This window comes from Saimiri boliviensis, chromosome 18 (assembly GCF_048565385.1).
Source record: "Saimiri boliviensis isolate mSaiBol1 chromosome 18, mSaiBol1.pri, whole genome shotgun sequence".
NCBI classification, from domain to species: domain Eukaryota; kingdom Metazoa; phylum Chordata; class Mammalia; order Primates; family Cebidae; genus Saimiri; species Saimiri boliviensis.
This window is the reverse complement of record NC_133466.1, coordinates 6,708,899-6,726,318: the sequence shown is the minus strand read 5'-3', so window position 1 is coordinate 6,726,318 and position 17,420 is coordinate 6,708,899. Positions and strand designations below refer to the sequence as shown.

Here is a 17,420-nt window from a genome sequence, read left to right as displayed (position 1 = left end):
AATATATTTTAAATATTTTCCTTCTCCAAATAAAGGCATACTTCCCTGACTATAAATTTACTTGTTCAAAGTAGATTTCTATAAATTATTTTCCCATTACTTTCCATTACAAAACAAGATTAAGAGTACATAACATAAAAGGCAAATTCTACAACAGGCAAGTAGAAACAGTTGGCCAAAATAAAAAAATTTTAAGCAGATATTTAAGTTGGTGGCTGGGTTATTTAAGTTTGTGACTAAGTGCCCCAGGCAGGCATGAGATGGCAAGGATTGCTTCTGTGGTACTACTAGCATTTTAAAGCAGTGCCTCTAATCATGAGCAAACATTTACCTTTCCCAGGGTTAGTTTTCATTTACATGACAATCACATGTTCTTTTTTTTTTTTTTTTTTTTTTTTTTGAGACGGAGTTTTTGCTCTCGTTACCCAGGCTGGAGTGCAATGGCGCGATCTCGGCTCACCGCAACCTCCACCTCCTGGGTTCAGGCAATTCTCCTGCCTCAGCCTCCTGAGTAGCTGGGATTACAGGCTTGAGCCACCGCGCCCGGCCCACATGTTCTTTAAATTATTTCTACTATCTACTTCTACTATTAAGGACTCAACACTGAAAACTCACTAAGTTTTCAAACTTTGATTAAATAAGAAAAATCATACTGTACCCCAATTCAGTTTTTCAAAAATTATAAATATTAAAGCAAAGAAAAGCTAGAACTATGGTTTTCTTTTAAAAACCAATTTGTTGTTCGCTCCTATTTAACACAATTTTGTAAATACTGTATTTTTAGAGCACAAAAGGCTTCAGCAGTACTTGAAATTAATACCCATTTGTTACATCATCTTACACCTAATAAAGCTACCTTCAAACTACTAATTAAGTTGTAAAAATACATTGTTTACTTAAGTTTCTCACATTACATGTACCTGACAAAGACTTCATTTACTCTTTAATTTCAGTGCAGCCATATTCAAGTAAAATATTTCTCATTATTTATTACCTCTCCTGGGTGTTTCTTCACCATTTGAAAGTCCACTTGGAATAGTATCCTGATCTGCTCCCATTCTCTGATCTTGCTGCTGCTGCAACTGTCTTATCATTCCATCAAGAATACTCGATTCTGGGCTGCGTTCATCATTATCATTGGTTTGCAGACTTATAATTTGTTCAATTACTTCTCCATCACCTACAAATTCAGTTAATGAATGTATCATATAAAAGCAGAAAACAAAAACAATTCGGTACAACACAAATTAAAATACATTAACAATGGTCAGAACTCCCATTTTGAAAAATAACCAGTTTAAAAAGATACTCTACACATTCGCCAACAAGTCAGAGAAAAAAGATTCAAAACCAACAAAAGTCTTCCTGTAGAGGACTAAATACTAGAAAAACTTCAAAGCAGGCTCTGAAATTCCTGCAAGTGAAAACATGAAAACATATTTCTGTAAAACTTTACTTCGCTGTTTCACACTAATGCCCCTCATTATACTCGATATATTTCACTAAAATCTTATTCCTGAGTCTCTAACTGGAACAGACTTCCAATGTACAGAAAAATCACTGACATTGAATTTCTTCTCTACTGTCTTAAGAGAGGAAAAAAAGGGAGGTAAGGGTAAGACCTTTTTAAGCCTTCAAAAAGACAAGAGTCCTCGGAGAACAGTGCAATTGATGGTTGTAATTACACAAGCCTCTCCCACTAATCTCAAATTACTCTTAGATATGTTTTTAGCATAGCCAGTACCCATAACTCTTATTTCAAGTAATGTATTTTTATTTTTAAAATAAAATACTTAATTTTAAGTATCTTTGCTTCTTTATTTTTCAAATAATGCATTTTCAGAGATACTTAACAGGTTCATCCACTAGGGTTGCTGGAAAAAAAAGGTTGTGGAATCTGGAACTATATCTAAATATTAACATTTTCATGCAAATAACTCTTAAGACCTCTCACCATAAGACACTTAAGTAAACAAACTCAATACATAAAAGAGAACTCCAGCCTGACCAACATGGAAAAACCCCTTCTCTACTAAAAATACAGAACTAGCCGGGCATGGTGGTACACATCTGGAATCCCAGCTACTTGGGAGGCTGAGGCAGGAGAATAGCTTGAACCCAGGAGGCAGAGTTGCAGTGAGCCGAGATCGTGCCATTGCACTCCAGCCTGGGCAACAAGAGCAAAACTCCATCACAAAAAAAAAAAAAAAGGCCAGGCGCAGTGAGTGGCTCATGCCTATAATCCCAACACTTCGGGAGGCCAAGGCGGGCAAGATCACATGAGGTTGGGAGTTCGAGACCAGCCTGACCAACATGGAAAAAACCCGTCTCTACTAAAAATATACAATTAGCCAGGCGTGGTGTTTCATGCCTATAATCCCAGCTACTTGGGAGGCTGAGGCAGGAGAATTGCTTGAACCCAGGAGTGGAGGTTGCGGTGAGACAAGATCACGGCATTGCACTCCAGCCTGGGCAACAAAAGCAAAACTCTGTCTTAAAAAAAAAAAACCCAGAGAATTCCCCACTCTTTCTTTAACTCCCTTATAAAGAGAACTCTGTTAAAAAGAAAAAAAAAAAAAAAAAAAAAAAGGAGCCCAGGGCATGGTGGCTCACACCTGTAATCTCAGCACTTCTGGAGTCCAAGGCAGGTGGATCACTTGAGGTCAAGATCACTTGAGTTTGAGACCAGTCTCTACCAAAAATACAAAAAAAATTAGCTGGGCCTGGTGGCACACACCTGTAATTCCATCTACCTGGGAAGCTGAGGTAAGAGAATTGCTTGAGCCCAGGAGTCAAAGGTTACAGTGAGCCAAGATTGCACCACTGCACTCCAGCCTGAGTGACAGAGTGAAACTGTGTCTCAAAAAAACATAAATTAAAAATAAAGGAGATTAGTAAGGTAATAATCAAAAGGAATGCAAAGATATAATCTGCCACCATAAAAACAGAAGAGAAACTGCAAAACCTCATATAGTACTATGAGGTGAAGGTGGGGGTTTCCATCCTGCTATCTGAGCAAGACTCCCTTGCCTATCACTGTTAATGCCTTTTGTTGTACTATGGAAACCAATGAAGAACTTAAAAGAGCTAAATGTTTTATCTCTTAACTTTGTCTTTAAAAATCAGTAATTTTTATCACTCTCAAAAATTTGAGCCTTAATCTAAAAAGTTGATTTTAATCAGAATTGCTAATAACATAAAATTTCTAAGATTACAACATGATACCAAAGGGAAAATGGTAAAGATTTCTAATCGTTACAAGCCAAAATAACCTAAGTCTATATAATTTTTCCTTTTTTGTGGGGGAGGAGGGTGGTAGAGACAAGTTCTTGCTATATTTCCCAGGCTGGTCTCGAACTCCTGAGCTCAAGCAATCTGCCTGCCTTAGCCTCCCAAAGTGCTAGGATTACAGACATGAGCCACTGCACTTGACCATAACTTTTCTTTCATAGCACAGAGCACTTAACTGTTAACTTCTCAAATATCGGAATGTTAATTGTTTCTACTGAAATACTGAAGGAGGGTTCTACTCATGAAAGCTTAATTGCTATGGCAAGTCTCCTTCTGCCATTAACAACTACAATACTGGGCCGGGCGCGGTGGCTCACGCCTGTAATCCCAGCACTTTGGGAGGCTGAGGCAGGTGGATCACGAGGTCAAGAGATCGAGACCATCCTGGTCAACATGGTGAAACCCCGTCTCTACTAAAAATACAAAAATTAGCTGGGCATGGTGGCGCGTGCCTGTAATCCCAGCTACTCGGGAGGCTGAAGCAGGAGAATTGCTTGAACCCAGGAGGCGGAGGTTGCGGTGAGCCAAGATCGCGCCATTGCACTCCAGCCTGGGTAACAAGAGCGAAACTCCGTCTCAAAAAAAAAAAAAAAAAAAACTACAATACTGGAAAAAATATTGTATTACAAGGGCTTTCAGATATTGGACAACAGGCAGCACAAGACTGTGATCCCTAAGAGAAGAGGAACAATGGAGGCAAACCCTTTGACTGCTCCAGGTTACTGTCTGGGAGTAATTTCTAGGTCACAGAACAAAATAGAGAACCCAAACAGCATCCAGAGGTCTGAGTTGAGAAGACAAAGGTCAGAGTTTGCTGGAAGTGGAATGTTAAAATATGCAGGGCTGAATATCAGAGGAGAGTGAATTGCACATAAAGCTCCAGAGAGCTGTATGAGGTCCAATCAATTATTTGACTAAATACTGATACGTGGCCAGGCACGGTGGCTCAAGCCTATAATCCCTGCACTTTGGGAGGTGGGCAGATCAGTTCAAGACCAGACTGGCCAGCATGGTGAAACCCCAACTCTATTAAAAATATAAAAGTTAGCCTGGTGTGGTGGCACACACCTGTAGTCTCAGCTACTTGGGAGGCTGAGGCAGGGGAATTGCTTGAAACCTGAAAGCAAAGCTTGCAGTGAACAGAGATCACACCACGGCACTCCAGCCTGGGTAACAGAGCAAGACTTTGTCTCAAAAAAATAAACAAAGACTGATGTGTTCACATGGGGTAGAACTCCATTACTGAGGGAAAAATACTAAAAAGCAGTATGCAAAAAAATTTGCAGAGCTCTCACAGGACAGAAATAGCTCAAGTTCCCAGAACAAAAACAGCTCAAGTCAAGCAGCCAGAATAGACACCTCATAATACACAGAAGTGCTTTATGCACACTTCCAGTTTTAATATCTAGAATATTAAAAAGATATATACTCAAGTGCAAAGCAGTAAGGAATATAGTAACTGCTGGTGTTTTGGTGCCACAGCCAAGATTTGTGCTACAGTGCCAGAATTTTATTTCTACCCACTTGTGATCCATGAGCACAAATGTCAACACTGTAAAAAAATTGTTATATTTTTAAAGTATTGTTTTGAATACGGCTGTGACCTTGTAGACTCCATAAAAGGATGCAGATATACCTATGGGTCTGCAAACCACACACTGACAATCTGCCCTCAAGCAACCATTACATACAAATAAACAGGTATTGCTAATAAGACATTAGTAGAGGTCATATGGAACACACAAAAAAATCCTCAATTCCAAAGAAGAAAAAGGAAAAAGACACAAAGAACAAAAAGAATAAAGAGGAAACAAACAGGAATACTCTATGTTTGAACCCATAACATATGAACATTTAAGTATAAATATTCTATATTTAATAAAATACGTTTACTTAAATTCTAATTAAAAGTTATCAGGTTTGATATATTGCCTCCAAGAAATCTATTTTAAATATAAAAACACAGATCAATTGGAAAAATTGACAAAGATATACCATGGCAATACTAATCCAAAACAAGTTGAACTGGCTATATTAATATGAAACAAGACGCTTCAAAACAAAAAATATTTCCAGAGATAGAGATACATTTCATAATGAGAGAAGAATTACTTTATTCAGAAGACAAACAATCCAAACTGTATATGGATGAGATTTAAAATACATCAAGTAAAACTGAGTAACCTGAAGAGAGAAATAAGGTAAATTTCACATGACGGTTAGATATTTCAATCTGGATGACAGCCCCAAACTGGAAACGAGGCTTTAACCATCAGTGAATGCATAAACAAATGATGATAGATCCATCTATTCCATGGGGCACTATCAGTCTCAATCAATAAACAGGAACAAACTACTGATACATGGAACAACACCAATGAATCTCAAAAGCACCATACTAAGTCAAAGAAGCCAGACACAGAAGATTACACTTTATGGCCTGGTGTGGTGGCTAACGCCAGTAATTCCAGCACTTTGGGACGCCAAGGTGGGTGGATCACGAGCTCAAGGGATCGAGACCATCCTGGCCAACGGGGTAAAAACCTGTCTCTACTAAAAATACAAAAATTAGCTGGGTGTGGTGGTGCACATCTGTAGTCCCAGCTACAGGCGTGGCAGAAGAATCACTTGAATCCAGGAGGGAGCGGTTGCAGTGAGCAAAGATTGCACCACTGCACTACAGCCTGGTGACAGTGAGACTCCATCTCAAAAACAAAAATTGCTTTGTATATAAAATCTTAAAAGACAAAATTAAAGTGACAGAAAATATAACACTGGTTACAAGGACTGGGGAGAAAGAAGAAGACTGACTCTAAACAGTTCCTGGGGACTTCTGCGGGCAGTATAAATGTTTTATATCTTAATTGTGGTGGTGGTTACTTGATTATTTAACATCTGTCTCAACATATTTGACAGCCTGGGCAACACGGCAAAACCCCATCTCTACTAAAAATACAAAAATTAGCCAGCTATGTGGGCACGTGCCTACAGTCCCAGCTACTCAGGAGGCTGAGGTAGGAGGATCACTTCTCCCTGGAAGGCGGAGGCTGCAGTCAGCCAAGATTGCACCTAGCCTGGGCAAACAAGTGAGACCCTGTGTCACAAACACACACACACACACACACACACACACACACACACAGACACACACTTGAATTATACACTTAAAATTGGTGAATTCTGTATATAAAGTATACTTCAATAAAAGTAATAAAAATAACATTTGAAATAGCAAGCATATAGTAATCTACATTAGGCTTTACCCTTATATATAGCTGGTAATTTAGTTTCAGTAAATCTTTATCCAAACAAAACCCTATTTCTCTTTAATATCTGTAAAGAGAAACACTGTCCTACTATTAACACAAACAAAAAAAAGAATTTTGCACTTGGCTAGGACAGAGAAAAGTACAAGACAAACCTAGAAAATCCTACATTCAAAAAAAAGAAAGAAGTTAAAAAAAAAAAAAAGAAAGAAGTGACTGAAAAAGTATAAGGACTTGGGAAAGGACAGCTGGCTTGAAAAGGCTCTGAGAGTCAAACCTAAGGATTACGAGAGTAACATATTATAACTCACTAATCACCCAGAAGCCCATTCAAAAACTTAACGAACCACATAAATAAAGGGGTGAACAGTCAGTCATATGCAATGATACATATGATGCAATGATGGAACAATGATGAAGTTAGAAAATAACCACTTTGCAATATTCACAGTAACAACTGATTCAGGCAAAACTTATCAATGGATCCTCAAACTTGAGGGTAAAATCTGACAATCAATAGAGTATTGACATATCTTGCCACAAATTACCATTAATTACAAAGAGAAAAACACTAAGTTTATAGTTAAGAAACTTGGTAAACACCACATTAACCAAGTGTTCAAAAACATTATTACCAGTAATTAGACAAACTAAAATCATAAGCATCCTGACAAGATGCTCTATTAAGATTGGAACATCATTTATGTTGTATTCTGTCAAAAATGCATAACTGGAACCTAAACAAGAAGTAGACAAACCCAGATGGAGGCCTTCTACAAAATTCCTGACCTATAATCTGCAAATACACCAATGTCATGAAAGTCAAAAACTAATAACCTGTCCCTTTTCTTAAAGAAAATTACGGAAATATGACAACTTAATTTTGTACTTCATATGTGGTCCCAATTAAAAATTGGAAGAATTTTAAAAGCTTTAGCAGACATTATGAGAGTAACTGGAAATTTTTGGTTACACACTATAGATTTAATAATAGCATTATTTGAGTGTGAAATGTCCTAATTGTCATAAGTGTCTATGGTTACGTAACAGAATATCGTTCTTACTTAAGGGCAAATGAGGCATGAGTTTCAGAACTTAAATGATTCAAAACAATATACAGAGGAAAATAATGATAAAACAAATACTGCAAAATATTAATAATTGGGGGAATCTAAAGGAAATTATACTATAAAGTATTTGAGTAAAACTTTAAAAAAAAAAAAGGACTGCACTTACTTGTTGCCACATAGCCCAGCTGTGGAACCAAATGTTCATCTGCAGAATTTTCTCGGCCTGGTACTAATCTCTGATACTTAGTTGGATGAGGATTTCCATCTACATCTACCAAGAATGGTGGAGGCATAAGATGAGGAGCCTGCTGAGTTTGCTCATCTAAGACATAATTATTAGAATCTCTAATAAGTGGTCGATAGTCAGTATGGAAGAACATCTGATCAGGAATCTAGAAAAATGAAGTTCACAGAATGACACATATTAAAGGAAACAAATATTAAATAATAAAAACTAGAAAAACAATAAAATCCAATCAGTCAGCTAAACGATTTCCAAAACACAGCTCATAACTACTTATTTCCAAAACACAGCTCTTAACTACTACTTGCATGCTCAAACAAAGTGTTAAAAATGACCTTTTCATATGGTTTGCTGCATCCAAAACCAAATATCAGAAGGTGTCCATGAGAATCTGTACAAGCAAAATGCTGTCCATCCTGTGAAAACTTACAGTCAAACACAGCTCCATGTCCTTGTCCTTCAATCTAGAAAACCCAAAGGGAAAAAAGTTACGACCAATTCCACGCAAGTGAACTGCTATATAAACTTTTTAACGTGGATAACCTGTGACAACATATACCTCCTGGGAAAAAAAAAATTAAAACAAATGTTTCAGCCGGGCATGGTGGCTCACACCAGTAATCCCAGCACTTTATAAGGCCGAGGCAGGCGGACTGCCTGAGCACAGGAGTTCAAGGCCACCCTGAGCAACATGGTAAAACCCTGTCTCTACTAAAGATACAAAAAATTGACCAGGCATGGTGGTGTGTATCTGTAGTCACAGCTACTCGGGAGGCTGAGACATGAGAATCACTTGAACCTGGGACACAGGGATTGCAGTGAGTCGAGATAGTGCCACTGCACTCCACTGCACTCCAGTCTAGGTTACAGAGCGAGACTCTTTAAAACAAAATAAAAACAGATGTTTCATTAAGGATATCCATCAGTCACTATTCCCAAAAAATAAAATTCATTTTAGATACAACTAGCCTAGAAAAAAGTCTTCAAATCTTGTAAGCATTAGTTCTCCAAGTGCTCAAATGAAGGCTAACAACCCAAACCAAAGTGAAGGCTTCTTTTACTTCTTATAAAGAATTTTAGCCGGACACAGTGGCTCACACCTGTAATCCCAATACTTTGGGAGGCTGAAGTGAGCGGATCACTTGCGGGTGGAGCTCAAGACCAGCCTGGCCAGCATGGTGAAACCCCTTCTCTACTTAAAAAAAAAAATACAAAAAATTAGCTGGGCATGGTGGCAGGCGCCTGTAATTCCACCTACTTGGGAGGCTGAGTTAGGAGAATCGCTTGAACCCTGGAGGCAGAGGTTGCAGTGAGCCAAGACTTCAGCCATTGCATGCCAGCCTGGGCAACAGAGAGAAACTCCATCTCAAGAAAAAAAAAAAACAATTTCAGAAATTTTTGTCTTAGTATGTAATAAAAGGGTAAGAAGCTGGCCAGGTGTGGTGGCTCACGCCTGTAATCCCAGCACTTTGGGAGGCCGAGGCAGGTGGATCGCGAGGTCAAGAGACCGAGATCATCTTGGCCTACATGGTAAAACACCGTCTCTACTAAAAAATACAAAAATTAGCTGGGCATGGTGGCACGCACCTGTAGTCCCAGCTACTTGGGAGGCTCAGGCAGAACTGCTTGAACCTGGGAGGCGGAGGTTGCAGTGAGCCGAGATTGTGCCACTGCACTCCAGCCTGGCGACAGAGAGAGACTCCATCTCAAAAACAAAAAAAAAAGGATAATAAGCTACAAGGCAAATGATTAAAGATTAATAAAGTTTGGTATTCATGAACTAAAATGAACACTTTTCTAGATTTTAAGGAGGGCTCTACTTCAGCTCACTGCTAAGATGACTAAGCACCATGAAAAACTTGGCAATGCTGCCAAGTCTCAAGCATACATATGAAAAAGCCTTCAGCCATAAGTACCTTAACTTCAAAACACCAGAGATTTCAGAAAGGATGACCTAAGTTTATTATGAGTATAACCTAAAATAGATGACTTTTTTACTAATTCTTCCTTTTAAACTGTAAACTATTATTAGTTTAATATCCTCAACTTATAGTTAAGTTATTTATTTAACTCTACAGTGTAGAGCTATGCATATTTGTTGTCTGCACCATTAACTTTACAGTAACTAAACGTTACACGTGTTTAGTGTTTTAAAAATGAGACATCTCCTTATAATTGCCAAAACAAACTCACATCCATGCCCAAATAAGTCACTGCTTGAATAGTGACACTTCACTATTGCTATATGCACATGAATGGATGCCAATTAGCAAACATGGAAAAAACAAAGTCACTCAGATATTCAGAGGACTGATAAATAAGATGTGCATATTAAATCATACTCTAACAGAAAAAGGAAAAAACTACATACACACCTACACACACACACATGAGGAAACCCTGTCTCTCCTAATTATTAAACATGGGAACATTGGTTCACCCACTTGGTCCTTATATGAACCACCTGTGCCACAGCATAACCTGTATCTATGTACCACTTTGCATCCCTGACCTGGGGCCTTCAGTGATAATAAAGCAGAGGCTGGTAGGGAGGGAGTAGCAAAATTTCAAAGCTGGAAAGCTGAAGATGGTGGTAGCAACTCTTCCCATCATACACGTGAACTTAACTGCACCAAAAGCTTTTCCATGAATACCTGCCGAGATGAAGGTTTTCTCAATTGGGCAAACCTATCTAAGCAGATCAAGGAAGACTTGGGGCTCCACCTGTAATTTGAAGTGTCCTATACAATGATTCCTAACAAAATGTAACCTGCAACTGTGTCTGAAGAACAATGTCACATTAAAGTTCACTATATATTCATGAAATATTGTTGCTATTAGTAAATGACAAACCTGTTTATCTAGAATTATGAAATATGAGCCTATCTGCTGAGCAGTAAGAAAAACTCAGTAAACAAGGCCAATTTTTGCCGTGCAACTGGAAATAAGATTATTGTCGCCCACGTGAAACGCTTTTCAGATTATTCTTTGGCGGCCGGGTGCGGTGACTCAAGCCTGTAATCCCAGCACTTTGGGAGGTCAAGGCGGGTGGATCACGAGGTCAAGAGATCGAGACCATCCTGGTCAACATGGTGAAACCCCGTCTCTACTAAAATACAAAAAAAAATTAGCTGGGCATGGTGGCGCGTGCCTGTAATCCCAGCTACTCAGGAGGCTGAGGCAGGAGAATTGCCTGAACCCAGGAGGCGGAGGTTGCGGTGAGCCGAGATCGCGCCATTGCACTCCAGCCTGGGTAACAAGAGCGAAACTCCGTCTCAAAAAAAAGATTATTCTTTGGCATAGACTTTTTCCACTTATTTTCTGCCTAAAGCCTAAATTAATGTAGTTTTTTTGTTTTGAGGAGTTAAATTCATGATGTATTATTATTACTGAGTTTGAAAGGATAGTTGACGTAACTGATGTATCCTATGGATTTTAAAACAAATAGAAAAATTGTCCAAGACTGCTTAGTTCTCTTTCCAATAATTTGAATACACAGAATCACAGCTTTCAGAGATGCCTACATATGTATTTATGCTTCGATCATACTATTTGAAATGTTTTAGAAAGCATTTAATCAAAGGTCTAAGAACGTGAGAATCAAAGGTATAAGAATGCATCAGTAAGTTGCTACTACACTACCTCTAAAATTCATTACAATTTGAATTGTAACTCAGTATAAACTGAAGAGTAATTTCACAAAATGTTGCACAAATATAAAGCCGTAACAATGTTGAAACCCTTTTACACAGTAATTCCTTCAGAATTTATTCCAGGGAAATAATCAGGTACAAGGCTGTTCAAAGTGTTATTGCCACACATATTTTGGAAACCACTTAACTATTTAACAATGGGAAAGTAATTGTGTAAGTTAACTTTCTTCTGAGACAGGCTGAATTTAAACTCAAAAATACAACTGTAAATTCTTTAAAAACAAAAATTTCCAACAGATGTTTTTTACATGAAATAAAAAAAGATTACAGAACTACATACAAGCACATTTATCTATGTAACAAACCTGCACATCCTGCACATACATGTAATCCCTGAACTTAAAGCTGGAGGAAGCGGAAAAAAAAAACCACTGTGCAAGGATGTCAACTAATAAATACAGAGGGAATTACATCATTGGAAAATCTTCAATGGAGATTTTCAGTATTTGTGGTGAATAATGAGAAACAGGATATTTAATCACAAAAGAGCTACTGGAAAAAATTTAATAATTATACTGAGAGGCTGAGGTAGGTGGATCACCTGAGGTCAGGAGTTCAAAGACCAGCCTGGTCAACATGGTAAAAACCTGTCTCTACTAAAAATACAAAAAATTAGCCAGTCCTTTTGATTTGGGTAGCCAACAACAACAAAAAAAAATGAGCGGGGAGTGGTGGCAGGCACCTGTAATCCTAGCTACTCGGGAGGCTGAGGCAGGAGAATCGCCTGAACCCAGAAGGCGGAGGTTGCAGTGAGCCGAGATGACACCATTGCACTTCAGCATGGGCCAGAAGAGTGAAATTCCAGCTCAAAAATAATTATTATCACAAAAAGAGAAGATAATTATTTTGTGGTGAAGAAATCTGGGAAATACTGCCTTAACCAAATATTTTAAATTATCACCACGGCTGAGCACAGTGGCTCATGCTGGTAATCCCAGCACTCTGGTAGGCCCAGGCAGGTGGATCACCTGAAGTCAGGAGTTAGAAACCGGCCTGGCCAACATAGTGAAACCGTGTCTCTACTAAAAGTACAAAAAATTAGTTGGCCATGGTGGCGGACGTCTGTAATCCTAGCTACTCAGGAGGCTGAGGCAGGAGGATCGCTTAAACCTGGGAGGTGGAGGTTGCAATGAGCTGAAATCGCACCACTGCACTCCAGCCTGGGCAACAAGAGCAAAACTCCACCTCCAGAAAAAAAATTATCACCATTAATAGGGGGAAAAATAAATATCATGTGCCTACTAATACGATTCATGAAGGAAACAGTATCATTTACGTTTTATTTCATTTTAAAAAGTGTAACAATCTAATCATGAAAAAACATCAGACAAAACTGAGGACACTCTGTAACAGTACTCACTAATATTCAACAAAAGTTAAAGGTCAAGAAAGAGGAAAAAGAAGAAAGGTTGAGAGGGGTTGGTGACAGTGAAAGAAAACTAAAAAGATACAACCACTTTAAATACAATGCATGAGCTTGAACAGGATTCTGGTCCATGGGGCAAAATACAGCTATAAAGATGTTACTGGGACATACCTAATTAGGTAACACTATTTTATCAATATTAGATTTGCTGATTAATAACAATAATTATGATTATGTGGAGAAACTGTTGAGTCTCACTCTGTTGCTGAAGCTGGAGTGCAGTGTTGCTATCTTAGCTCACTGTGACATCTACCTCCCAAGTTCAAGTGACTCTCCTGCCTCAGCTTCCCAAGTAGCTGGGACTACAGGCCTGTGCTAATTAGCCACCACACCTGGCTAATTTTTTGTATTTTTAGTAGAGACAGGGTTTCACCATGTCAGCCAGGATGGTCTCCATCTTATGACCTCATAATCTGCCCACCTCCACCGCCTAAAGTGGTGGGATTACAGGCGTGAGCCACTGTACCTGGCCTATGTGGAGAAATTCTAAAAAGATACAATAGGATCCTCATTTGGTTCTAGAATATACATATAAAAAAAAAATTTTTTTTTAAAGAATATACCTACGCCAAAAGAAAAACGACTGATCAAAGGTTGATCAGTAGATCAACCATCTAGGGATTTTTTTTTTTTTTTTTTTGAGACAGTGTCTCACTATGTTGCCCAGGCTAGTCTCAAACTCCTGTGCCCAAGCAATCCTCCCACCTCAGCCTCCCGAAGTGTCGGGAGTTCAGAGCCACCACACTCAGCCTAGGGTTACTAAATATTCAGAAACCAAATATTAGTAATATCTGGTGAATACTGAGTATTAATAATGTCATTTCATGATGTCACTATTTTTACATTTCTCTTTGTTATCAAATATTTCAATAAATTCAAGTAGTGAAAAGGTTTATATAATTGCCATAATTTTACCAATTTAAACACACAGGCACACAAAAATGTCTCCCTCAGGCTGGGCATGGTAGCTCATGCCTGTAATTCCAGCACTCTGGGAGGCCGAGGTGGGATGATCACAGGATTAGAAGATAGGAGGCCAACTTGGTAAAACCCCAACTCTACTAAAAATACAAAAATTAGCTGGGTGTGGTGGTGCACGCCTGTAATCCCAGCTACTCCGGAAGCTGAGGCAGGAGAATCATTTGAATCCGGGAGGCGGAGGTTGCAGTGAGCCGAGATCTCCCCACTGCACTCCAGCATGGCGACAGAGCAAGACTCTGTCTCAAAAAACAAAAAGTCTCCCTCATATAAATCAGTCATACAAAGAATTTCATCTATGTATGTAATCACATCAAAGATAAAATTCTTGGTATGACTGATATATATAGCATACATACAGCCATTTATATAGCATGCATACAGCTATATTCAGTAGGCTTTGAAATATTTAGTAGGCTTTGAAAATTCTGATTTGTAAAAACAGAAACTGCCAAAACAAGCAGATCAATTTCTGGCTAAGCCTTATAATCCAAATATTCTATTCAAGCATTTATAAAGGTATACTTCACTTCACTTACCATATTAAAATAATGTTTCATCTTGGTACCTTTTGTAATATCCCATATAAATATGCTGCCATCGTGTCCTGCAGATAACATAATTCTGGAATCAAAGGGATGCGTCTCCAAAACAAATACTTCATCAGCATGTCCCTTTATTTAACAAAGTCATAACATTAAGGAGGGTTTACAAGTTACAAACTGAAAATTTAAAAATACATACTGTTACAGCATATAAAGACTTTTAAGGATATATTGTCAATAATTTATATATAATTATAAAATTTCTAATCATTTGATGGTTTAAATGAACAAAACAGCTTGTTCAGTATATTATGTTTATAGCTTCAAAATTTCAAACATAGTTCAAAAAAATCTCATTTGTTATATTGTACCAGAATCTACTTACCAGTAAGTTATGAAGCAACTGTCCGGTGTAAGAATTCCACACTTTGAGGACATGATCATTCACAGCTGTGACAACAATGCTATCATTCTGATTCCAAGCTATCATTGTTACTTTAGGCTTCATAAACCTTTCCTCTTCTGAAGATAAGTCCCTAACAAAAAAATACACAACATGTAAACTTATTTAGATGGTTGGCTATGCAATGTATACAATCCTTCGTCAACACAAAAATAAGGAAATCCAACCCATTTGCCTATCTCGTCAACCCTACGGTGAGTTCATCACAATTGACCCAGGACAGATTATCTAGAAACAGTTTAGGGCAAAACCTGAAGGAAGGAAGGAATAATTCAGAAATAGTACAGACACTGAGTAAGGGCAGATTTTAAGACACTATTACTGCTTACGAAAGCAAAGTTTTTTCTCCCTACTTGTTTTCCATTATTTCCTTCATCTGACTACAAACCTATTGCTAACACTTACTTTCAACTGTTTCTCTCCATAGAAGACAAAAAAAATTTTAGGAACATGAAAATAAGGTAATTCATATTCATATCCCCAATGTTTAGAAAAATAACTGACACACAGACATTTAAATCTGAACTGTAAATAGGACTATTCTCATTTCTTTATATAACTTTCCTACAGTCTACTCCTTTGGCAAGAATAGTGTTGGATACACATGACTGGAATATTTTGCATCCTTTATAAAACTGATAGGCAGGGCCGGGCGCAGTGGTTCATGCCTGTAATCCCAACACTTTGAGAGGCCAAGGCGGGCAGATCACGAGGTCAGGAGTTGGAGACCAACCTGGCCAATACCGTGAAACCCCATCTCTATGAAAAATACAAAAGTTAACTGGGTGTGGTAGCACACACCTGTTTCCCAGATACTCAGGAGGCTGAAGCAGGAGAATCATTTGAACCCAGGAGGCAGAGGCTGCAGTGATCTGAGACTGCACCATTGCACTCCAGCGTGGGTGACAGAGCAAGACTCCATCTCAAAAAGAAAAAAAAAAGGGTTATGTAAAGCATCTCTGTATTATAGTGGTCAACAGTGGGGTAGAGAAGGCCTAAGGGTTCTGAAATAACAGAATATATTTTAAGAAAGTACAAGCATATACCATGTTTTAATTAAAGAATACAGGGCAGGCATGGTGGCTCATGCCAGTAATCCCAGCACTTCTGAGGGGCCAAGGTGGGCAGATCACTTGAGGTCAGGAGCTCCAGACCAACCAAGCCATCAGGGTGAAATCATATCTCTACTAAAAATATAAAAATTAGCTGGGAGTAGTGACAAGCGCCTGTAATCCCAGCTATTCAAGAAGCTGAAGCAGAAGAATCGCTTGAACCTGAGAGGCAGAGGTTGCAGTGAGCTGAGATAGTGCCACTCCATCTCAAAAAACAAAAAATAAACAAACAAACAAAACTAAGAATACAGCTATAAGAATATAGAATCAGTGCTATAAAACAGCTATCTATGTAACTACAAAAAAGCACAGAAGAGAGAATAATTCTAACTAGATTGAATGGTGGTTGGGAGTAGAAAAACATTAAGAAATAAAATGGAACAAAGGCAAAGACTCCACTCTTCACTTTAAAAGGCTTTGGAATTAATAACTTTGCTTTTTTTTTTTTTTTATTGAGGTGGAGTCTTGCTCTGTCACCAAGGCTGGGGTGCAGTGGCTCCATCTTGGTTAACTGCAACCTCTGTCTCCCAGGTTCAAGTGATTCTCCTGCCTTAGCCTCCCAAGTAGCTGGGATTACAGGTGCATGCCACCATGGCCTGCTAATTTTTGTATTTTTTTTAGTAGAAGCGGGGTTTCACCATGTTGGCCAGGCTGGTTTCAATTTCTTGACCTCAAGTGAGCATTTTGACCTCCCGAAATGCTGGGATTACAGGTGTGAGCCACCATGCCAAGCCTATTTTCTCATAAAATAAATTCTAGGAAAAGTCTCCTCCATGGATGGAGTACGGCAGCAAGAAAACTAAAGTTTTCAGTCTAAAATTTTTCATTCAAGGTTTAACACTGATGTTTCTATTTTGCTTAATAAAACAATAATCCACAGGTGAATCTGATTTTAAATTATCTTCACCCCCACTTCTTGTGGGATAAAGTAAATGATGTTCCAAAGAAATGATGTTGCCACATTATAAGAGATCAGTTACAGAACAAGGCTGCATACTACCTACAAATTTCCTGTGGTTTGCTTTGTGAAAAGGGTTAAATTCCCATCTGTGATACATTTTGGAATGAATGGGCTTGATGCCAACACCTTAAAAGATATCCCTCAAAAATCAAAAAGACAAGAGTCACCAGCTCCCACACAAAGTAAAACATGGGAACCTAATTTTAACAGGGTTAGTAAGGAGCAACTACCAATGGGTCACTGAATCAATAAGGCGTTTGTTATAACAGCCTCTTCTCCCTAAAAAACGGAAGCAAGTGGCACATACTTGTCAGAGAACCAGTTTCATCAATACTGTTGTTGTTTTATCTG

The 17,420-nt window shown here is 38.4% G+C and overlaps 2 protein-coding genes across 4 annotated transcripts in view; one reads left to right on the top strand and one right to left on the bottom strand.

Annotated features, from left to right (window-relative positions):
• Positions 1 to 17,420, bottom strand: part of BRWD1 (bromodomain and WD repeat domain containing 1) — a 147,810-nt gene that overhangs the window by 89,326 nt on the left and 41,064 nt on the right. For all 3 annotated transcript variants that reach the window (XM_039480426.2, XM_039480425.2, XM_074389271.1), the window contains 5 exons: positions 14,919 to 15,069; positions 14,528 to 14,662; positions 8,207 to 8,335; positions 7,794 to 8,019; positions 995 to 1,180 (listed from right to left, as the gene is read on the bottom strand). In XM_039480426.2, coding sequence (XP_039336360.1) covers positions 995 to 1,180; positions 7,794 to 8,019; positions 8,207 to 8,335; positions 14,528 to 14,662; positions 14,919 to 15,069 — 827 coding nt within the window. The remainder of the gene's footprint in view (positions 1 to 994; positions 1,181 to 7,793; positions 8,020 to 8,206; positions 8,336 to 14,527; positions 14,663 to 14,918; positions 15,070 to 17,420) is intronic.
• LOC120368429 (oocyte-secreted protein 4B) lies at positions 17,005 to 17,313 on the top strand (the record flags this gene model as incomplete). The annotated part of the gene is given in 1 exon segment (XM_039480367.1): positions 17,005 to 17,313. A coding segment is annotated over 1 exon segment (309 nt), but the record flags the coding sequence as incomplete, so codon positions are not given.